General features: G+C 40.3%; 2 protein-coding genes across 4 annotated transcripts; both read right to left on the reverse strand.

Moving 5' to 3' along the window:
- Positions 1-886: 886 nt before the first annotated feature.
- Positions 887-8952, reverse strand: Lsm11 (LSM11, U7 small nuclear RNA associated). The gene is made up of 4 exons (XM_076855719.1): positions 8492-8952; positions 3748-3887; positions 1779-1862; positions 887-1352 (listed from the first exon to the last, which is right to left on the reverse strand). The coding sequence occupies exons 1-4, from the start codon at positions 8931-8933 to the stop codon at positions 942-944; spliced, it is 1077 nt and encodes a 358-aa protein (XP_076711834.1). The 5' UTR covers positions 8934-8952; the 3' UTR covers positions 887-941.
- A 2486-nt stretch (positions 8953-11438) lies between these two features.
- Positions 11439-18147, reverse strand: Thg1l (tRNA-histidine guanylyltransferase 1 like). Of its 3 annotated transcripts, XM_076855720.2 has the most exons (6): positions 17942-18147; positions 16757-16933; positions 15967-16136; positions 15177-15265; positions 13553-13660; positions 11439-12605 (listed from the first exon to the last, which is right to left on the reverse strand). In XM_076855720.2, the coding sequence occupies exons 1-6, from the start codon at positions 18130-18132 to the stop codon at positions 12444-12446; spliced, it is 897 nt and encodes a 298-aa protein (XP_076711835.1). In that variant the 5' UTR covers positions 18133-18147; the 3' UTR covers positions 11439-12443. The 3 variants fall into 3 exon arrangements, with proteins under 3 accessions (XP_076711835.1, XP_076711836.1, XP_076711837.1); XM_076855721.2 differs by lacking the exon at positions 13553-13660; XM_076855722.2 differs by lacking the exon at positions 17942-18147 and having other exon boundaries at positions 15967-16041; positions 16757-16913.
- Between the last annotated feature and the right edge of the window lie 6620 nt (positions 18148-24767).

Genomic DNA, 24767 nt, shown 5'->3' on the forward strand with positions numbered 1-24767 from the left:
TATAAGGCCAGTCCCGCCTGGAAAGGGGACTCTCAGCCCCTTTGATGTGTGTATGTGTTACTGAGTTCATGTAGAACTCTTTGAAGCCAGATATGAAGGTCACAGTCTCCTGCCACAAAGCTCACAGGACAGTTCACACTATGTACAGCGGGGTAATACCACAGGGTACATGCACTAGCACCATGCCACAGAAGTCAGAAGAACAAGAAGCCACCACATAAACATGTGACAGTCCCATCTGGTATGCTGTTTGCAGAGGCTACCTCTGGGTTAGGGGAAGACTGATGAGGTTCTGCATTCTTTCTGTAACACTGAAGAGGGACCAAAACAGCATTTATTCTGCCTGCTTTGAGCACAGTAACCTAACCTATCTAAATTTCACCTCTATGTTAGTTGGCAACTTTTCTAGCCTTATAGATAGTCAAAGATAATAAATTTCACTTCTTGATCAAGAGAGAATTGTGTAGAGCAAAATTCATAGGTCAGTTACAAAATGTGGGTGCAGGCCTCTGGGGCAATTACATTGCTACTCTTAGGTTCAAATTCATGACTTGTCAGGATACAAGCTTTTAAAAATGAGAATTTTTGAGATATTTTTTCTATAATCTCTGAAGAGTGAATTCCGCTTATATTGTGATGCTGAGTCAAACGAAAGATCTTATATTTGGTTTGAGAATATGAAGTAGACCATGACACCCATCAGAAGCCTTGTACCTAAGCATAGCTTCTATCTTGACAGTAACTCAAGTGCCCACTTTCCTAAAGGCCTATCTTCCCCTTGAGCTCGTCTTCCAGAGGGTCGAGCCTGCTCTGTCCTCTGCAGGTGCAGGACCAGAGGGAAGCATTCCAATTCAGGGTTTCCTTGGGATACTAGGATACAGCAGAGTAGCAATTCATGCACTTTATTTCTAAAAACCAAAGCTCAAGTGGGGCTGAGCTGGTTACTGTGCAAGATGAACCAGCAGGACATTCTCACCTCGAATGAAAATCTGATTTATGTGTCGGGTGAATACCTGCTGATAATCCACCTTGGGCTTTCGTTTTTTTTTACGGGATTGGCCCCTGGAAAGGGTGGTAGCCCTGGAAAAGGTACCTCCCGTACTAGACCCTTCTGTCCGTGTAGTCCTCCCTGACAGCTCTGATCTGGACTCCTCCCTTGCAGATGCCTGCAGGGAAGAAGGGACAGATCGGGAACGCTTGCGTGAGCCCCGGTCAGTGTCTTCTCTTCCCCACACTGAAGCCACCTTCCAAGTGGATGTCTGGGAGTATCTGGACAGAGTGGAGTCTTCAACTGCAGACTTAGAATCTGCTTCCTTCTTGGAGGAATCTTGAAGTTTCAGCCGATCGAATAGCTATAAGGAATGCAATGACAAACATTAGCCTTCTCTTTAGCCTTCAGTATCCCTCTTTTAACACACAGAAAAAGGCCAGGTTCTTTAATTATGCTCTGTAGACTCCATGCATTGCAATTTTTTAAAAGTTAGTAAGGACTTTTCTGTTTTCAGCCATAATTTGGATAAATCATTAAGTATGTCAAGAGAAAAGGAACCTGTTTATTTCTGTGGTATACAGCTGGAAGACTTTTAAGTCTTATAAAAAGCAACTTGTTTTTCTCAAATATGCAGGTTAGAAGCACATATGCATTTGAGATCAGCTGAAAGCATGATGAGAGACTAATGAAGACCCTGGTACAGGCCATAGAGCTTTTGATCACTGTGCTCTGTGATCTTAATTCCTAACCAGGCTGGGTACCCAGGAAGTCAGAGGAAACTGCCTACCCTAGTGAGAGTCAACGAAGAATCCCGTTCATACGCTTTGCCTAGAACAGGTTTTCGGTAGGTCTCATCCACATCAGTAAGTGCCTAAAGGAACAGTTCAAAAGGCAGGGGGAGAGGCAGAATTAAAAATATTACTTTTTTTGCTTTCAGTGGAAAGTTTATAATAATATCTACTTGTAACAGAACTAAATTAACACATGACGCTGCTCTTCTTGGACAGAAGAACACAGTAATTACTAACACCCTCTGCTTAGGATTTCTAAACTGTTATCACCATGTAAGAAGATGAATTTCTCCTATGGATGGTAAGGGCCTTTACAACTGCATGGTAGAGGTTCTTAAATTTCAGTGTGTGTGTGTGTGTGTGTGTGTGTATGCAGAAGCCTATTAAAATACAAAAACAAATTCAAATCTATTCTCTTAATGTTTCTGATTCAGTATGTATGGGAAATAGCCCAAGAACCTTTTACTTAAACTAGAAACCCCAGGTGATTCTGATGCAGGATAGCTTTACACTTTGAGGAATACTATTGCTTCTTTACCCGCCTCAGTTTCTGTGTCACATGACAGCAATTAACAGATCACCCAGGGTTATATACAGCCTTACTGGTGAGATCTCATCACTGAGATCAACCTCAAAGGATAACTGTCAGGATCAAGTGAGACTGTATGACAGAAACTCTGAAAAATGTACATCACCCTATGACTATAAGCTAATAACTACATTTGTAATATTAAAATTATAAATTATTATTACTACCATAAAAAAGTTTATTTTTAAGTCCATTCCCCTCAAAGGTAACATTATAATAAAGTATTTTCTCCTATATTTTAGAAAAGAGAAAGCAGAGTGTCAGAGTCCTACAGCCACCACATGGTGAAGCTAGGTGTAAGACTGGAAGCTAGGATTCAAATTCCATAATAGTTGAAAGCATGGTTTTAGGAGTCAGAAAGACCCAGAATAAAGTCTGGTACTTCCATTTACTAATGTGTGACCTGAAAGCAGTCTTGCAATTTCTCTAGACTCAAATTCTTCATTTGTGAAATGGAACTGTAATAAAGCCTACAATTCATTCATTAAAATAATAAATAAAGGCATTAGAACAATAATTGAAACACAGCAAGTACTCAATGAATGTTAGCAACTACTGTTATTATCTAAGAGCATGCACAGATGGGGATAAAGCACAGGGAAAAGGAAAGTTGGAAATGGAAAAGAAACAATGGAAAACTCTGGTGGTTCTTGGTTGACTGCCTCAAATTACTGTAACATACCCCTTATCTCCTACAAATGTCCTGTGAGACAGTAAGCTCTATAATGCTGGGGACACACCTTCTGAGGAAACACCATGAAGAGTTTATTAATGTCTGCTTCACCCTAGCCTTAGCCATCTTCCCTAACACTGAGGAGTAAAATTCATTTCTGAAACTTCTGCATCTACTACCACTTCTGCTCAGCCAAAGTGAGAAATCAATAAATATTTTTAAATGAATTAAAAATGTTGATAGGAAATCAATTTAAAATCACTAAAGAGATACAATAATTATTCCTTCAGGCTGAGTTTCTCAACCTTGACAGTAATGATATTTTGGACCAGGTGGCTGTTGCAAATGGGGTGATTTCTGTATTGCAGGATGTTTAGTAGCATCCATGACCATTAGATGCCAGTAGCACACTCCTACAGATGTAACAGGAAAAAAAAAAAAAAAAAATCCCCAGACATTACCGAGTACCTGGAAGGAAGGGAAGAACAAAACATAGGTCCCTGGTTGAGCACCCACCGTCTTAAGGAAAAGGAAGCAATAAAAATAACTTGTTGCTTTTGTCCAAGAGTATATAGAGATTTTAATTCTTCTGAGAAGTTTTTTTTTTTTATTTTGCTTAATAAGGTTTCTCAGATCTTTTAGACATTTTAAAGACTTCATTCTTTAGTAGGTTCTCCAGCCCCCTTAAGAAAAGGTTAATTACCATATTCCAGAACTTGTCAAATGCAACCAGGAAGCCTGTGCAGACACCCCGGAGTCCCTTGAAAGTGCGGATATGAACATTCACCTTCACCCCCTCCCTGATACAACGATGCAGTTCACCCAGAGGGCTACCTTCATGCACTGAAACAAGAAAAAAGAGTCAGTACAGTAAGAACATCTACCTTTGTTAATTCCAGAATTAACAGCCAAGATCACCTGGTCATGTCCAGCAGTACAAGGCAACATGCACAATGACAACCTCACTTTTGGAACTGGAAAGTTTAAGGAGCAACACGGTTAGTACAGCCAACACACTGAAATGAGACCCTATTCCAAAAGAATGCAAATAAACCACACGTATGTATGTCATCTAAATGTTCCACGACCTATGTATCTTCGTTCTGTGATGTCACTAATTCTAAGTTATGTCATCATTTAAGAACTTTTGCAGGCAAAAAATGAAATATCACATTAAATGTACAATTCAGCAGCTACCTCAATTCTGTGCTTTCAGAGAACTCAGCATAAATCTCATGATGCCACACATACAGTTTGAGATTTCCCAAGAACTGAAGACCTTGTTCAAAGATCTGAAGGAAATGAAGTGTGTAACACATATGCCTTTAAACATATGCCATCCTCTCAAAGAAAATGGTCCTACCAACCTGAGCTACTGCATGCATGAGCTCTGGAGTCACTGGTGTTTCAATGTATAGCCTATTTATACTAAGAGGAAAGGTCTGGTTGTATTCTGGTACTTGGTAAATAAAGGGCTCCTATGAGACTGCTAATAAGCATCAGGTGAAAATAACAATATGACAATTCAAAGGAAAAAGAGTGGGACTGTAAATTTTAGCTTTTTACTTTGTGGGTTACTGGGGATGCACCCAGTTCCTTGCACATGTTAGGCAAGTGTTCCACTGCTGAGCTATATCCCCAGTCCAAATTTTACCTTTTATTCATTCGTTTATATTTTTGAGGTACTGGAGATAGAAATTAAGGCTTCACATATGCCAGGAAAACACTCTACCACTGAGCTTATTCTCCAGCCCTTTTTTCAAGTTTTATTTTGAGACAAATTCTAAGTTGCCATGCTTGCCATGAATTTACTATCTCCTGCCTCAGCTTCTGGAGTAACTGGGATTATAGGCATGCCCCATCATGCCTGGCCCAAATTTCAGTTTTTATTTTGAGGGATTATTTTTTCAGAGCATGGAAAAAAGGATGGATTAAAAAAAATTTTCATGTTAATTTATCTCTCATAATATGCTGACTCTAGTTTATATAACCTCTCTCCCTGAATACACACATTCATATACAGGATCTCCTAAATTTGCAAGGCAAAATTCTTTGGATAGTATTTGTCATTGATAAGAAAACAAATAAAAAATATACTTCTTTTGCTTCCAGTGGCATATAAGAGTGCAGTCCGACACTGCCACTAATTTAGTTCCTCTTGACTACTTTTCCCTTCATTCACGAGTTGGCATATAAATGACAGCCATGATTAATGAAAGAAAACACTCTTGGAAGAAAATTACTTAACAGATGAGAAGTAGGAGTTTAGTTCAGTATGAAAATTGGCATAAACATAGGCAAAATGGCAGAAATGATGGAAAGGAACAGGAAATCCTTGGTCTAACTTTCATCATCTACCTCTCTTCTAACAATATTTTGAAGTCCTTTGAGACTCTGATAAGGGTTTGTATGGGCTCTCACATATATCTACATGTGTGTTACAGCTATGCTAAATCAGGCATTGTAAACAAAATTGAGGTCACTACAACTAGTGTATGACCTTTAGTACCTTTTCCTTAAGGGTTAAAGTTTCCCGACACCATAGTAAAGCTAGAAGTTAGAATAACTTCTAGATTATTTCAGGAATAATTCTCTACAATTCAATTTCTTAGAAACTGATCTAATTACGTAAATGGCAAACTTGGTATTTCAGCTTTTACATTCGTAATTCTCTCTTGATAATTTTTCTTTCAAGATTTAAGAAGGAGTAATTCCAGGCAGCATTCATTCCTCTCCTGTGTGATCAAAAATGCAACACTAGCACCACCTATGAGAGCAGACTGCATAAGAAAAAATGATCTCCCCATCAGAATGCACACTCTCTTTAGAGCCATCTCTGTGACAGACTTCAGCCAGATATGAGAAAGGTTTCTAAAACTTAATACAAAAAAAAAAAAAAAAAGCCTTATCCTTGAAGAAGGTTATTCTTCCAAATCCTCTTCCTTGTTGCCACTACTCTTGGTTTGCATCATTACAAATTTAGGTCAGTTTTAGTTGATGTTTCCTTTTCCACTTGTGGCCATTACTAAATTCAGATGACAGATTCTCAAAAATTAAGACCTGTCCTTTCTCATTCTACAGCACAGGTCGGTCCAGAGCCTTATCAGATGATTGGTTTACTACAAGTTTCCTGCTCTTCTAATTCACATCCACAACAACATCATCTTCATTGCTGCCACCATCATTATTATCCATGACTAGGCCTTATGTATGAGCCAAGCCCTCTGGCAAGTTTAATTTTACCTATGTTATTTAATCATCATAAGAATCCTAACTCATAGGTACTCTTATTTCACCCCAATTTATGAATAAGAGCAAGGCTCAGAAACACTTAAGTAATTTGCTCGAGGACACTTATCTAAAAACAGGAAGCCAACTCTCAATATAAGCAAATTATACTTGTTCTGACATGAGGCTTTTAATTATGACAATTTAAAAGTAACAACTGCAACAATAATACTGACATTTAACATTTATTGAAACTTCCCTGTGAACTAGAGAACATTACTATTGTAAATGCTTTTAAATGTGTCAACCAATCTAACCTTGACAATGATAACTATATATTACTGTTTTTATTCTACAGATCAGGAAATGAGGCCTAAGAGTTTCAGTAACTTACCTAAAGTAAAATAGATGTTGGAGGAGTCAGTGTGCAAACCTAGGAGGTTTTGACACCTGTCAAAACCCATTTAAAAAGACTGAATTTTGCTACAGGTAAATTACACTAAATAGCCTGATCAAACAAATAAACAAACAAACAAACAAACAAACAAAAGGCCCATAAAACTTCTCCACTATGCCATTTCTTCAAGACCTAAAGCTTACCTCTTATAGAAACTTTTTTTGTCAATAAACCTAATTCTTACCCATGCATCTGTCATTTCCTTGCTTTCTGAAGGTCATCAACTCTTTGGGATGTTAACCCATCTATGGCTCACTCAAGTGTTTACAGGGCTATGTAAAAATTTTCAATGAGTAGGGCACATTGTCTGAGATCTTGATCCCAAGTGAATATTTAACCACGGGAAAAGGATAAATCTGGTCTTCACATACCAATATAGTAAAGAACACCATAGTAAAACTAAAATCACTTATAGAACTATTTCTTTCCGTTTACAATCTCTGCAGCAAAGCAATAACTGATAAAATGGAAATAAATGTTACAATCTGGGACTTGGTGTTCATTTCAACAACCTAATAGGAACAACATATACAGACAAAATAAGGTTCTTCAAACTGCTCTCATTTTAGGAATAAGCACACTGCCATTTGTGTTACTGCTGGGTAAGCAAGCTAGGGTAAATCCTAGCTTGGGCAGGGATGCTCTGTTCTGGCTAAGTAAACCATCCAACAAAGGCACCCACAACAGCACACAGCTTTTCAGGATGCTTGTTTCTTAATAAACCAATTTCTAGGAATGAGGCGAAATAATATCTTGCATAGCACACCCCTCCATTCAAAAGTAAGATATTTAATAATGTAACAATTTAATTATCAGGATACAGATGCTTTGAACGGCTAAGTAGGTCATTGTGTTCACAGGGCAGATGTCAGAACTGCTTGCCAGATGACAAAAGATACATCCCTGGGCTGTTTTTATTCTACTTATACAACAGCTAACTCACACATTAGTACCTCTGTTGTTTACAGCGGTACTCTAAGGATCTCTTAGGAAGCTCCAAGAAATTCCCCCGTGCCATTTACACCTTCAGAACTTAAAATAACCTGCGCATATGGTCATAGGAGCCCGACAGACACAGTCCTGCACCCAGCCAGGCAGAGTGGCTGTAAAGCAGTTCGCATTTTAGTGGCATTTTGTGCCTGCTGCATTCCAGCACTTGTGATCTAGTAATGTGAACATATGTGTATCAAGACCCTGCAGTCCTTCTCCTGCTTTTTGCGTCCCGAATGAGCTGTCACTTCCTGTGTAGGAGTTATTATATTATGTCCCTGTGCTATCCAAACATACCTCTCCTCACTTCAGCTGATCCCCAACCCCCCCTGCCCAGATAGACACTCTCCTTTCCTTAATATTGGCTGTGTGCTCTTCCCCCAACTTCTCCCTTATGGTCCCCCAAATCTCTCATCACCTCTGCAGAGCTTACGATGTCCCCTAAAATCAACTATTTCCAGGCCCCACGATCTCTTTCGGTCCCCTATCACTGGTGCAGACCCTTTCTGCGGTTCCTCACTCCCGTCGACACTTCTAGGGACCCGTACTACCTCTGCAGACCCTCCCGGTGGCTCCTAATTACCAGCGCAGCTTTACCACTCCCCTCCTACTGCTCCTGCAGACCCTCCAAGACTCCAGGCGACCCGCCCCACACCCCCGTTATCCACTTCTCTGGAGCAGCCCCTCCCCGCGGCCGGCGCCCTCGGCGAACCCTCCCAAGACCCTCCCCCAAGGCGCGCAGCCCCGCCCCCGCCCGGCCTGCCCTACTCACAGGGCATTCGCGTGAGCACGTTGCGCGGCGCCTTCCTGCTGCGACCCGGACCCCGCCGGCGTGCCCCGGCGGTCCCGTCCTCTTCCTCCTTGGCCACCATTAGACGGCGGAGGCGCTGGATGCGCTCGGGGTCCGGGGCGGGGGCGTCCTGGCGGCGGCGGGTCCTGCCCGGGGGTCCGGCGGCGGCGGGGCCCCCCGAGCTCGCGGCCGCGCCCCGCGCCCGCCCGCGCCCACCGCCCCTGACCCCGGTCCTGAGGAAGCTCTCGTATTCGGCCAGGTTGTTGAAGCAGGGGGCGTTGGGGTAGGGAATGGGGGGCAGGCGGGGTGCGTACAGGGCCAGCATCGGGTCGAAGCTGTCAGAGCTGACATCCAGCCGCGGGCTGGGCGGGCCCGCGGGGCTCACGGCGAGAGCCGACCTCGCCCCCCGCTCCCGCTCCTCCATGTTTGAAAGGCCCGCAAGCCGAGGCCGATGGGAGGAAGGAGCGGGGCCGCCAGAGGGCGGCACTGCGCAGCCGCGGCGCGGGGTCGCATTGCGCCGGCGCGGCCGCCGGGGGGCAGCATCAGTCCGCGCTGGGCCCCTGCCAGGGGGTGTGGCAATAGGCTGCCGCCAGCGGTGGGGCCTCGCACTGTCTCCACGCACGCCTGACAGGTTAACGCTGTCAACCGATGCTTAATCTGCTGTAATGCGGTGCTTCCCCAATATCATTATCACTTAGGGTGTTTGTTATTACTCCATATCCCCCGGGGGCGCAACCTAAGATTGGCATTTTAACATCCTCAGGCATTCCTGAGGATTAAGATACTACATATAGAGTACACAATAAATGCATGTGCAAGCCGACAGTAGTGTACAATGGAACTGTGAAGAGTGGTGCATCCCACTCCACATTCCTTTTTCCTACGATAAAGAAAATTGCATCAAGACTGGACAGAACTAAGTATTAAAGAAAATCAATCACTTTTTTTGATACTAGGGATTGAACCTAGAGGAGCTTACCACTGAGTTACATTTCCAGCCTTTTGTTTGATATAGTCTCACTAAATTGCCCAGGCTCAACCTTGAGATCTTTCTGCCTTAGTCTCCCCAGTCACTGGGATTATAGCTGTGCTCTCCCATCTGCCCGTTTACTGCTTATTCTAACATTTCTTAGTAACTGGAACAAGAATTTATAGAACTGAACTTGTTATTTTGTAACCTCAGTGCAGCAGATTTTTTTGTTTTGTTTTTTGATATTAGAATGACAGTCTACACTAGAGAATATTTCCTCATGCAGCAGGGCCAAAATGTTTCCAGTCACCTACACAAATTCCTTCCCTAACCAGAATGATTCTTCCAGACTGCTATCAATTAGTATTAATAACTCTACACTGGTTGCTGTTGTGTACAGTTTAAAATTTGGAAAGGAAACCTAAGAGAATGCTATAGAGAAAAGCACCATAGCAAGATAAAAATTAAGATAAAACTTAAGCATGTGTGTGTGTGTGTGTGTGTGTGTGTGTACACACACACATATATATATATATATGCGTGCATTGGAAGGAATACATATCACAACAAAGATAGAATGACCATCAAGCAATGGCTTCTAGGTAATGGCATTACTGGTTTCCTTAAGGCACTGGTATTAAGCCCAGTTTATCACTTTAAACTCTGTAACCTGAAGTGAGTGTGGCAGTGCATGCCTGTAATCCAAGCCACTGTGGAGGGTGAGGCAGGAGGATGGAAGGTTTGAGGCAAGCCTGGGCAATTTAGTGAGACCCTTGTCTCAAATTTAAAAAAAAAGGCTGGGATATAGCTAAATGGTAAATCACCGTTGAGTTCAATGCCCATTACCAAAATAAATAAAACCTCCAGCCTAAACAAAAACTCAAAAAAGCTGTGGGATTGCTGGCAGTCCAACAAATGAATACTTGGCCCACACATTCTGACAAAATTGAGTGACAGGTTTCATGGTGTCTCTTAAGACCTTCAGAAAGTACAAATTTTCCCTGGTGTTTTTTGTCTTGAAAATTTGTACATTATTTAATGCCTACTTATTCATGTTTAACATAAAATGCTACCAAATTACCATTGTTTGCTAATTAAGAGCTACATTCTTATGCCCTCATGTAGCATATTAATATACTGAGGACCTCGTTTGCCCAAATGCCTATATAACAGCAACCATATACATCAGAGGGCAGACTTTGGAGTTAAAAATCAGATTGCTAAGGGAATCCTCAAACAGGCTTTTTTTTTTTTTTTGGTACTATGGATTAAAACCGTTTTAGCTCTAAACAACATTCCTAGCCCTTTCTATTGGGAGACAGGGTCTTGAAAAATCAAAAATACATTTCCTTCTTGCTGAGGTTGGCCTCAAAATTTTGAGATCCTCCTGTCTTAGCCCCTCAAGTTGCTGGGATTACACCTATGCATGGCTTAAGTAGGCATTTTAAAAAAACATCCCAAAAAACTTTTTTCTTTTTACATCTAGAAGTCCATGAGTATCTGCTGTGACAAAGGTATTTGCATCCTTTGGCTTACCCAAAGATACAAACAAATGTTAAGATTCATTTACTGTATTTGTGTAAGAAACAAATAGGCCAAGGAAGTTGATGTCTTTATTTTTTTTTTTCAGACATCTTAGCAATTACCAAACATGAGATACTTGTTCTTTTCCTGTGGAGTGGGGGGTAACAGGAAGGGAAAAAATGGAATCGACAGATGGGGTGTCAATTACTGAAGGATGAGGCCATCCGTCACACTTTCAAAAATACATTTTCTTCTTGGCTGTAAATTCTGCAATGCAAGACCAGCAACTGGGACATGGGCTGTCTCTTTTAATTAAATCTTAATTGAGCCAAATAATCTTCTTCCTCTAATATACAAAGTAAGGACAAGAGGAATGTAAGCTACTCACCACCCATCCCCATGACTTCCCCCCCCTTCACACTTCAACTCTCTCAGCATACCATCACCTCTGCAGCTCTCCTATCTCCACTGGCCCATTAGGAGGTGGAGTTAGTAGGACTCATTTGACAGCTGCCCCAAGGGCTAAGTTGACCCCTCTGCTCTTGAATTCAAATGTCATTTTCTGATTACGTAGAGACTACTTTTGAATCTTTTTCAGGCAGCCAAACTGGAAGATAGCTTTTAAAACGGAAGTATCTAGAGGACATGGAGTAAAAAATGGTCTCCATTTTTACTCATTCTCACATATTTTCTTTATCATATATATATGTGTGTGTGTGTGTGTGTGTGTGTGTGTGTGTGTATGTATCTCACATGTACTTAGAAAAAGGTAAGTGGCTTTAGCCTATGCTTCCGGCAAGATGATGATCATCATCATGCTGGCAACTCCATAAAATCAGTCCTTGGAGGGTGTACACAAGGGTATCTAATACCACTACTCATTTATTCAGCCAAAACTGCTGATTTGGAGACTTGCACAAAGCCCTGAGTTTTCCCTGGAATATCTGGAATTCAGAGGCACCAGGCACGTTTTAGCTCATATTTATCTTCAGGTCTATCAAGATTATCCAAGTACATGGGTACAGAAGTGAGATATTCAAAGTCACTGGGTTCTCTAGTTAAGAATACGTGGGTGAGAGTAAAGTTTGGGCTTCTTTTCTATCATAGGTGAAAAGAGCTGACAGGTTTTTATAAGGCTTATGCCACAATCTAAAAATGACTCATCTCACAAGGCATTAAATAGTTCTTACTTTATAAAAATAGTACCACGGTTTTGGAAAAAAACCCACAGAAATCATGTTCTAACATTGCAAAAAAGGTGTTCTGCTTAAGAGAACAAGATATACCACCCCCATCAATTCCTTCCTTCCCTGCTGCCTCCCAACTCAAGTCACGTCACTCCTGGTACAGTTCTGGGTGGCAGGAATGCTAGGGCCACCTAAGGCAAGAAGACCTGGGAGCCTTGCATGGTTAAACACAGCAGAATTGAAGAGCAGAAGGTCAGCTGTCTTCATAAAGGATCTCTGGATGTTCCTTCCAGAAAGCATCCCCAATGATATCACAGTGTAAGAGTACTGGCTTCGTTCTGGTCCGGGTTACAGCCATCTTTTTCCCTTCCATTTCTGCTGGCAGCTTAACTTCTTTTGTCGTGACTTCATCCACCTACAGGTAAAAGTCAAAGTAGTGACAATGTTAACACGAAAGAGAGTTTGGAAGAAAAGGGAAAATGTGGGGGAAGTTCACGTTTGTACTTGCTATACTTATAGTTGCATACTTTATGTGAACCACTTTACCAATCAGAAATACTCAAAAAAGGTTATGTTACCATACTTTGAAAAATGATGAGGAACAAAAAAGAGATTTCATGTTCCTTAATAGCAATGACTATAAAATTAAAGGTGAATTTCTCCTCTCTTACCTGCATTAAAAAGTAACCAAGTCTGTGCCAAAGAACAAATGTGTTTTGAAAATACTAATAAAAGAGATGATGTTGCCAGTAGAATGACTAGTTCTTAATTACCCAATAATACTTGAAAACATTCATTTCGGAAAAAACTACATAGCAAGACAGGAAATGAGTTTAGAGAAATAATTATTCTCAAGAGCTGATAAGAGAAAATATTGCTAGAATCAAGTAAATGTGCATACTCATTTTAGAATATTAAGAATCATAAAATTTCTGGAAGTGAAAAAATCCTCATATACAACTTAGTGCTTCATTTTATAGTTGTCATAGCATGGACAATTTAATGGTATTATCCAGTGTGGGAAAAGCATTTTTTACATGTTCAATGAATACAACAATCCTTGGTACCTTTACTGTACTCTTTTGTTTGATATGAGAAGTGCTTATGACACAGTTAAGTAAGTACACTAAATTTTAAAATCCCATGCTTCTACTTACCTCTACTTAAGGGAGATTTCAAACCACAACTGATGACAAAATGAGCATCCAAATACATAATCTATAGCTTGTTCTTTTGGGAAGGATCTAGTTCACCTTAGCAACTGGAGTCATATCAGTATACAGGCAGCAGGGGGGCAAAGCCTGGGATGGCCATGGGCTCTTTTTCCCTAACTGCCACTTTCCTTGAACATATCAGCATTACCTTCTGCCATATCAACACAGTCCCTTTCCTGAACATCAGCGGCTCATTATTGTAGTTGATCTTGAATTCAGAAAACAAGATCTCATTTTTATCTGCTGCAAGAGTTCCCTGAGGAAACAAACAAGATAGGGAAAGCTTTGTGTATCTTCCTTCTTTTTTTTTTGTTTTTATTTTCTTTTTTTGTGGTGCTGGGGATTAAACCCAGGACCTTGTGCATGCAAAGCAAGTACTCTCTCAACTGAGCTATATCCCCAGCCCTCTTCGTTATCAGTTAATGCTTCCTCTCCATACTGTACAAACCAATCAAGAAACAGCCAGCGCTACAAAACATAGTTACTAATGAATTTTCATTTTCAAGAGCCATTCGAATCTTATTTAGATGCCTATATTCATAAAATTCTCTTCTGTAGCAAACACTGGATTCACAACTCAAAGACCTTGAGGGGATAGGAGGAACTAAAAGTAACTGAGTACCTATTTTGTTTATTATTTGATCATCATAACACCTCCACTTTAATGAGAAAACTGAAGCTTAGAAAGATTATACAGCCAGATGCAGTGGCACTTGCATATAATCACAGCTATTTTGGAGACGAAGGTAGGAGGACTGCAACTTCAAGGTCAGCCTGAGTAACTCAGTGAGACAAACTCTGCCTCCAAGGAGAGGCTGGAGCTATAGATCAGTGCTTGCTTAGTGTGTAAGGCCCTGGGTTTAATTCCTAATACTATAAAAAAGGAGAGGGAGGGAGGGAAAGGGGGAAAAAAAAAGGAAGGAAAAAAGGTAGGTAGATTGAGTATACAAATTATTGAAGCTTGAAGGTTGTCTTTATTTTTCTAAGAAAATCAAAACCTAAACTAGGGTCTTCCAAACTGAATATATCTACTAATATTCCTTCTGCTGCTATAAAAAAAAATCTTAATCATTGGTAGTAGTAAAAATGACAGCCATTTACTCAGTAATTAAAATGTACTGGGCATTTTATTAGGAGCAGTTACAATCTGTTACCTCATTTCAGAGTCTGTCATCCTACAAGTAGCACTAGTATCTAATAAGAAAAGCCAGTATTTATAAAGTATTTAAAATGTTCTTCACACCTTTCTGTGTGTTACATGCATCCCGCCACTTCTACCATAATCCTCTGACATAGGAACTATTCTTTTTTACATTTTACATAGAAAGAACCAAGGCAGGATACAGTTATACTGAAGTATGATTCAAGTATTTAGCTACCAAAGTATGGACTCTTACTAAACAGTGGGGTTTTACATTCAAGAAAGGACAGGTGCCCCACAAACCTGGCATTGAGGGAAAAGGCCTACTGGAACTGAGAGAGCACACAGGCCCTGTCTGAAGAGGGCAGGCGGTATATGGCTGCAGCTGAGTACAGAGCCAATATGACCAAGTACATTTTATAGCTGAAGTTCAAGGAGGCGCAAGAAGTACTAGAAATTCATCAGGCTTTACAGAGCAAGAGAGCAGTGGAATTGCTACTATGTTTATATCCTTTCAAATGAAGTTGTAAAGGGAACTAAAGAAGCATGAAAGAGAACATTAAAAAATGTTATGGGACAGACTACAGGAAACCATCCCTAGCTAAGCATTACAGTCGTAAGATCTTTATACCTGTAATCTGTCTTTGGCTTGTACTGGTGTTAGTCCAGATTGTTGAATAAGTGCCCAGAAAACTGTATTATAAAGATTATTGATGTGACCTGTGAGAAGAACAAAACAGTAGTTTACATATATAATCTCTATTCAATATTCATACTTTGAGGACTTCTACAGCTATGCCTCTTTCTTCTCTAGAGATCTCAGAGACATTTAATAATTTGCCCAAAGTCCTGCCAGGAAACAAAGAATGGAAGGAGTAGGCATAAACATATTTTTCCCTAACAACAGCTTTATTTGGTCATTTTAGTTACACTTTATATAAATATGAATACTCATTTGATTTATATAATTCCAATCTCTTTTCCAATTCTGGTAAAATCAAAATCGCCAAATGTGTAAAAAGTTTCATAAATATCACCATAGCCACGTAAGGCCTGCTCACAACTGAGTCTGGCATGACTGCAAATATGTAAAACAATGGGTAACCCAGGAGAACAACAGGGAATGGTACAGACTGGCACACTGCTTTTGTATGTGTTTAAATTTAGCTGCCACTGTACAGGTGTCCATCACTAAGGAGGAATGCAGACCTCGTATTGCTACATCTTCCCATTAAAAACAAAAAGCAGACAAGAGTACTTCTATGAAATCTCCCAATTTTTTCAAATATTTTTAACTAATTAAAAAATGTTTAAAATACTGCATTCTAACAAAATGCATGTGAGTCAAACCTGTATTAGATTGAGACATTTAATGCATGGAATTGCTGGTTTAATACATCTGTTTATTTGGTGTCACTTACAATCTGCTTGCCTCCAGCTGAGGTAGTCCTTTAAAGTCTGGTTGCTAGGATACACGACAACTCTTCCATCAAAGCCTGGGGGATACAGAAGAGGCTGGTCCTCAAAGTAATCTTTCCAATAAAACACATAGCTGGAGGCGAACTGGGAGGCCACATGAGTCATGAACTTACTTGCAAATGAAAGGCACATTGGGTGGAGCAAGAAAAGAGAAAATGTATGATATTAATTCAACACCATGATAGGGCCTGCAGGTGCTACAGAGAGATTACACAAACCTTCCAGCAAGCCAAGAATTAAAATACATTTTGGCCAATTTCAGTTACATATTTTAATATATTTTATATATATTATTATTACATATTAATATTTTAGTTATATGTTTTAAGTGTAGCTTATTTATTCCAGTCCTGTTATTTACTAATGCCAATTTAAATATGATTTAACTTTATGGTTCAATGTTTTTCTTTTGTATTATCTTTAGTCTTCAGAAGATGGAAAACACTGCTTTAAAAACATTATGATTTGTTTCCTTTACAGTTTCAAAATACTGTCAAAAACCAAATTTGTCTATTTTATACTCAAATCTTCCTTAATAAAAATTTTAAATATTACTGCAATGCATATAGATACTGACCAGCTAAAGCCAACCTATAAATCACTAATATTACAATTTTATGGTCTCTGTTACTAATCATGTCAGTCATCCTTTGTAGTCTGTAAGCCAAAATAAAAAGAAAAATAGATGCTGATAGGAAATATTCTGAAGAAAAGAGGCAGGCCATAAATTACCTGGCTCTTCTTTTAAACCAATTGCTTTTCCTCCTGAACACAAAGCTGTATTCATCACTTTGTCCATATGCAATCACAATGTCCTCCAGTTCTTCCATTACAGTCTGGGCACATTTGTTCATTAGGTGGAGAGCACGGCTGTCATTAGGTTTTGCAAAGTTGTGCTTCTCAGCAAACCTTCACAGAGGAAAGAGGAGTGGGAAAGGCATGGAAAGAAGAGTTTTTTCATGAACAACATAGACCATGAAGGTAGTTCCAAGAGGAAAATACTGTAACAGGGCTACTAGCTACAATCTTGAACAACAGAGAAAAAAGGGACATAATTGCCACTACACCTCTATTTTCTTTTCTTTGAAATGAAGGTAGACATTAACCTGTTGATTATTAACGAGTTGTCCTGAAGATAAAGGAAAAATAAAAATGTAATATGCCTGGTTCCTATTAAGTACTCAATAAATGTTAGTTATAATGATCATTATTGCTGGGGATGGTGGCACACGCCTGTAATCCCAACAACTCCAGTGACAGGCAGGAAGATTGCAAGTGTCAAGGCAGCCTTGGCAACTTAGTGAGACCCTGTCTCAAAATAAAAAATAAGAGGTCTGGGGATGTAGCTCAGTGATAGAGCACCCCTGGGTTCAATCTCAATACCACAGACACACAATAATAAGCATCACTAACGAAGCACTTCTTAAAAATTAACTCCCATCTGTGTTAATTTCTTTCTCCCTTTTTTTCTTTGATTGTTTATCGAATTCATTCCACGTGGCCTGTTACTGATAATGAAACCCGGTTATACAGTAAACTGTTGCCCATAAGAAAGAAGGCCAACTCCGGCCTCTGAACAGTCAGCTCTCAAATATCTAAACAGAATAGATGAGAAATACCGTTAAAAGTTAAATATTGTGCCCAGAAGTGATAGTTTTTCTCTGCCAGGGCTTTGCTAACTGGTTTCTGCTCACTTAACCAGGGCGTTCCAGGCCAGCCCCTCACGAGGGAACCACCTTGTTCTTTTTAACTACCCAGACCAGCTCACACACAAGCCGGTCGGCGGCCCGCACGGAGGGAGACGCTCAATGCCGGGCGCTCATTGGCTTCCGCGTTACCGTGGTAACCATGAGCCAGGTATGTCGGATTTCCCGGAAGCGCTGGCACACCACGCGGCCTTCAGCCGGGCTCGCTCACCGATGGAAATTCCTGCCGTCCAGCCGCACTACCACCCAGCACTGAGGGAGGCAAGTGTCGTCAGCCTCGAAGTCCCGTACGTACTCAAACTTGCTTTTTGCCATGGCCACCCCCAATCTCAGACACCGTTTCAAAGTAACGGAAGTAGAGGCCAAGCAATCGTGGACCTTAACAGTGCAGGAGGTCCACATTTCCACTGCGGAAGGGAGAGGTTCAGATAGCTCCGCCCCGGAAGTTCCTTTTCTTTTCGAGGCCGCTCTAGCCCTAGTGGAGGTCATCATCTCTCTCCCCTCTCCTTGTGGTTCCTAACCCATGCGGTGACCAGGAGGGTGTTGCGGTTCTTCCACCCTGCACTGTTCTTTTTTCTCTTTACTTCCTACAGCATATCACTCTCACGAAGTTTTTAAATATAATTTCTAACCAAGTTTGAACGCGTATTGTATTTTTTTTGCCCTTTTAAAGTAGCATTTATTAATTCATTGTAGAAAATATGGAATGAATACTTTTTATCCCCTCCCAACCCTTCATCCAAAAACATTGTGGATGGTTCTTTCTAGTTTTTTTTTTTTTTTCTGTGTATATTATGTTTAAACAGGGACACAAAAATTTGAAATCCTTCACCTTGTACAATTTTTGTATTTTTTCCGTGGAGCTTGATTATTTTCCAATGTCATTGATTATTCCAAAGTGTGCTTTTTAAAGGAGAAATACTCTTGCCAGGCTCAGTGGTGCAGGCTTGTAATTCCAGCAATCGGGGAAGCTGAGGCAGGAGGATTGCAAGTTTGAGGCCTCAGCTAGGGTCTCAGGAACTTAGTGAGACCCTGTGTCAAAAAAAAAAAAAAAAAAAAGGCTGGGAATGTAGTTTAGTGGTAAAGTGCCCATGGGTTCTATCCCCAGTACAGAGAAAGAGAGAGAAACTCATTTCAATATTCCTACGTATGGCTATACTAATTTAACTTACTCAACTCTTCCACCATTAAATATGCAAAGACCAAAAGAAATCAAAAACGTTTGATTTCTTGTTGCTATATAACAGCAACAATAACAACCCTCATATTTGTGGGATGACTATGTTGCCCAGGCTGACCTTGAACTTCTGGGTTTAAGCAGTCATTCTGCTTGTGCCTCCAGAGTAGCTGGGACTACAGGCGCTTAATGGTGTAACTGGCCATTAGGTGGATTTTTCCATTTTTCTTATCATTATGAATTCAGTTTTTTAAAAAAATATGTATTTTCCATTTATGTTCATTGGACAGAGATGCGATGATACCCCAGATAATCATCCAGTTCCTTATTTCTAAATACTGTTTTCCATTAGAACAAACTCCACAATTCTTGCTCCAGATTATGTTACAAAAAATTCAAGGTGAGCCTGGGACTGTCTATGCCAGAAAGGAAGGAAATGTTCAAAGAGTAATGAGAAGTTATCAAAAAGATGAGCCTGCTGGGAGAGGTTGTATGTGACTGTAATCCCATTTACTTGTATATCTGAGGCAGGAGGATTGATTATGCAGGGTCAGTTGGAGAAATTTAACAAGCCCTTGTGTCAAAATAAAACTTAAAAAGGACTGAGGCTATGTATCTTAGTGGTAGAGCACTTGTCTAGCATGTGTGAAGTCCTTAGGTTTGATCTGTCTCTGCAAAGAAAAATAAAGATGAGCTAGCTTGAAAGGGGTCTCCCTGGCTAAATTTGAGATAATTTGAGCATCTGTAAGAATAGTTATAATTGATTATAATATATAAAGTAAATATAAATCAATAACTCTCTAACAGTACTCAGTGTGAAAAACTCACTACATTGGAGATAATCATTATACTAACTTCTTATTAAGAATTAGTTGTTAAAGAATTAGGCATTTTCCTTTCCTTTTTATGGAATTACAGTTTAACCTCAGTTGATGTGGGAAAGTTCTTTGCAAAATGGTGGGCTTAGAAAATCAGCTTTTTGTAAATACCTGTAAAATAATGGACTCAAGTAAGGATCACTAAAGTATGCTAAAACTATTATTTATGAGATTTATGGGAAACAGAATGTTCTCTAAATGTTGTACTATTGTCCCAACAATTGTTTGCTAATTACAAGGGAGAACTCTGACTGTTCCCTCCTTAAACTGGTCATCAAAGTTGGCATCACTAATAGTGACATGGTGCACATGACAAACATAACACCGTGGAGTGGATTAAAACCGATTCAGCCCTTCAACCAGTGAGTTATGACTTTCCCCACAAATTCAAGTCAATTGAGGATACTTTTAAAATCCCCAATTCCTAGCCTGCACCCAGTTCTATGAAATTAGAATTTTTGCAGGTGCAATCTTTGCTCCCAGGATGATATCAATGTGCAACCAAGATCAAGAAGTATGGATTTGTTGGGCACAGTGGTACCATCCTGTAATCCCAGTGACCCAGGAGGTGAGGGCAGGAGGATTGCAATTTCAAGGCTAGCCTTAGCAATTTAGCAAAGCCCTACACAATTTAGCAAGAACTTGTCTCAAATTTAAAAACTTAAAAAAGGACTGGGGATGTGACTCAGTGGTAAAGTGACCCTCGGTTTAATCCTCATTATTGCAGAGGTGGCAGGGGAGGGGGAAGTATTTAGGGGTGATTCAGTATAGACAAAAATAGACTGATAGAAAAATCAAAAGTAGCAAAATGTTAACAATTCTTGAATCTAGTAATGGCAATAGGGGAATTCATTACATTTTTTTTTTCAGTTTTTCTACATGTTATAGGTTAAAATCCCTCCAAAATAAGTAGAAGTCCTTACATACATACCTGTGCATATAACTTTGTTTGGAATAAAGTCTTTGCAGGTATAACCAGTTAAGATGGGGTCACTGCTAGGTGTGGGGGTATAAGGGTGGAAGCCTGTAATCTCAGCTACTCAAGCGGCAGGAGGTTTAAGGTCAAGTTTAAGATCAGCATTGACAACTTAGAAAGACCCTATCTCAAAATAAAAAATGTAAAGAGCTGTCCCCAGCACTGAAAATATATATAAAAATATATATTTTATACACGGGGACACACACACACACACACACACACACACACACACACGGCTAGGGATGTAGCTCAGTGTTAAAGTGCCCCCGGGTTCAATTCCCTATACTAGAAAAAAGGGTAGGGGCAGTGATCATTAGAGTGGGTTCTTAAGCCAGTATGATTAGTTTCCTTGGAAGATAACGTGAAGAAGGAAGCAGGATTAGAGTGACACACGTACATGCCAAGGTAGGCCAAGGACCGTCTTCCATCACCAGGAGCTAGGAGAGAGGCATGGAAATAGGTACCATTATTCTTACCATTTTACAGATGTACAATTGAGTGGACAGAAGTTAAATGGCCTGCTTAAGATTACAGGACCAGGGGGTGGTAGAGCCAGGATTCCATTCCGGACATTTTAGCTGCAGAGCTTGTACTGTTAGCCACTGCTCAGAACCACATCCGTTTTTTTCTGGTTTTGTTTGCCAGCTCTATAGCAATTTCTGTCTGTGCCAATCATTTAGTACCCACTGAACCCTGACTCAGAGAGGTACATGGGTCATTCAACCCCTTAATTCTCAAACATAGTTTATTTATATACAACCATTGTGATTTTGTCATATCCATTTGCTATGGTTTAGACATAGTTTGAGTGTGTTCCACAAAGGTTCTTGTGCTGCAAGCTTGGTCTTCAGCGTAGTGATATTGAGGTTGCAGAACCTTCAAGAAATGGGGCCCAGTGGAAGGTAATGAGATCATGATGACTCCACCCTTGGAAGGGATTAAACCTGGTCTCAAGGAGTGGATTAGTTCCTGAGAGTAGACTGCTATCAGAGAGCCTGGCATCTCCACTAAATTTCTCTGCCACATGTGCCACTTGCCTCCTTCCACATGTCCTCCCACTGTTGTGATACTACTGTCTGCCATGAGGCCCTCGGCAGAGCCAAGCAGATGCTGGCAGCATGTTCTCATACCTTAGCACTCATACCTTAGCTAAATAATACTTCCTCCTCCTCCTCCTCCTCCTCTTCCCCCTCCTCCCCCTCCTCCTTTCCCTCCTTCATATTGGGGATTGAACCCAGGAATGATTCACCTCTGAGCTACATCTCTAGCCTTTTAATTTTGTTTCAAGGCAGGATCCCACTTTGTTGCCTAAGCTGGGCTTGAACTTGAGGTCCTTCCTCCTGCCTCAGCTTCCCGAGTGTCTGAGATTATAGGCATGGGCCATTGTGCCCAGCAACCTCTTTTCTTTATAAAGTATCCTGCCTAAGGCATTTTGATATAGTGATAAAAACAAACTAATAATCCATCTACTATTTTATTTTATTACTCTTTTCTTTATGTTAACTATTCTTTTTAAATGTTTTTATTGACAGTAAACATATATGCATAAACATGGTATAATCACCACCTGCCAAGAAAGGACCCTATTAGAAATGCATCTCAGTTATTACCCCTCCATTCTTTCCAAAGGCAATGGCTTTCTTAACATCTGTAATAAAGTTATGCTCATTTGTGAACTTTATAGAAATGTAATCTCATTGTTAATATTCTTTGGCATCTGATCTCTTTAGTTTAACACTCAGTATGTGAGGTTCAGTTCAGTTGCATTGTGTAATTGTAGCTCATTAGTCTTTATTCCTATATATTATCCCATTTTCTGGCTATACCATGTTTATGAATTGCATTTCTGAATAGATATTCGGGTTGTTTCCCATTTGGGGGTACAAATAATGCTCCACAAATGGCCTTGATTGTGTATAATATACATGTACCTCAATATATGTTGGGTGTATACCTGGCTAAAACTTCTGGGTCATGAGGAGTTAATTTGTTCTCTTCACTTTTAGTAGATAATCTCATACTTTCTCCAAGTTTTTTTAAAACTAATTTACATTCCCAACAACTGTGTAGGATTGTTCCTGTTGCTGTATATCCTTGGCAACAATCAGTATTGTTAATCTTTCAAAAAATTGTTCAGTATCATTCTGGAATGTGTGTAGTAAATCTTTTGTGATATATATTTCCATGATGACAACATCTTTTCTTATTCTTATTGGCAATGTAGAATCTTTTTTAATATGTATTTTTGTTTTAATTTGTTATATATGACAATAGAATGCATTTTGATATATCATACATAAGTGGAGTATAACTTCTATTTGTCTGATTGTACATGATGTAGAGTTACACAGGTCATGTAATCATATATGCACACAGGGTAATAATGTCTGATTCATTCTACTATCTTTCCTACCCCCGTAACCCCTCCCTCTCTTCACTGTCCTATGTCTATCCAAAGTACCTCCATATTCCCCCCACTTGCTTAATGTGAATTAGCATTTGCATATCAGAGAAAACATTTAGCCTTTGGTTCCTTGGGATTGGCTTATTTGGCTTAGCATAATATTCTCTAGTTCATCTATTTACCAGCAAATGCCACAATTTCATTCTTCTTTAAGGCTGAGTAATATTCCGTTGTATATATATATACCACATTTTCTTTATTCATTCATCTGTTGAAGGACACCTAGGTTGGTTCCGTGATTTAGCTATTGTGAATTGTGCTGCTATAAACATTGTTGTTGCTGCATCACTATAGAATGCTGATTTTAAGTCCTTTGGATATACACCAAGGAGTGGGCAGCTGGGTCAAATGGTGGTTCCATTCCAAGTTTTCTGATGAATCACCGTACTGCCTTCCACAGTGGTTGCACCAATTTGTTGTCCCACCAGCAATGTATGAGTATACCTTTTCCCCCACATCCTCGCCAATATTTTTTGTTGCTTGTATTCTTGATGATTACGATTTTGACTGGAGTGAGATCATATAGAATCTTACTATGAAGAATTTTCTGAAGTTTCTTATCCTTTTTTTCAAATTATGCTTTTATGCTTGTATAAATTTATTTTAAAAGGAAACTTTATATTATTACTAGTAATGAAAAATCAGTATCACATGTGAAAAAAAATAGAGGGTGACTATGAAAACAAAATTCCAGTATAATTCATTGTTAGTAGTAAGACAGGTTTTGCCTTGAAACACTACACCAGTCTTCCCATTTTTCATGAACTCAGCCAGTCTATAAAAGCAGCAGAAGGAAAGGAGGGGACAAGAAGATGGGCTGAGAACTACTGGTTACATGTTATTCCCTTTCCTCTACCACCCCCTGACTCTCCGTGTCCCCCTGTGGAAAGACAAGTGGTAGTGGGAGGGGGAAGCTTCTAGGGCTGCTCAGAAGGGGAGAGATACTTCTTCCTCACTTCCCAAGTGGAGTATGAATCTGGGTATCTTCAGAATTGTTCTAGTGTTGCCCCAAGTTTGAGGATGTATGTGAATGTAGAGACCAGCGACTGTGTCTCACTTGAGGGTCTCTGGAGCGAGCTGGGCCAACAGATGTGGTGTGCCTGAGGAGAGGATGGGGTTGCCTCACTGCAGTGCCTCTCAGCTTGTGGGGCCTGGAGAAGGTCATTGTTAGTCCCAGAAGAAGGAGCTCAGAGGTTAGAGGGGGTGGCAGGAGCTAGGAGTTGCCTATTAGGTCAGGAGGCAAGTAAATTCAGCCCTCTGGGACAGAGTTTGGTGATATAGGGAGCTGGTAGGGCCAAAGGGAGCTGGGCTGCTCTTCTCCAAGAGAGTCTGAGTAACATGGAGGATGAGATGGTGCTAAAAATGGTTCCAGGACAACCATGCAACATGCCGAAGTTAGAAGAGACAGCTCTCTCAGGCTGAAGGCTAGGTACATAAGGAGGCTTGTGCCTCTCCCACACCCCAGCTTAAGTCCTCAAGAGAAACTGAGCCTTGAAAAGAGCGGGTGGTGCAGGGGCATCTCAGAACCAGACTGAGCCA

The sequence above is a fragment of the Callospermophilus lateralis genome, chromosome 5 (assembly GCF_048772815.1).
Source record: "Callospermophilus lateralis isolate mCalLat2 chromosome 5, mCalLat2.hap1, whole genome shotgun sequence".
Lineage (NCBI taxonomy): Eukaryota > Metazoa > Chordata > Mammalia > Rodentia > Sciuridae > Callospermophilus > Callospermophilus lateralis.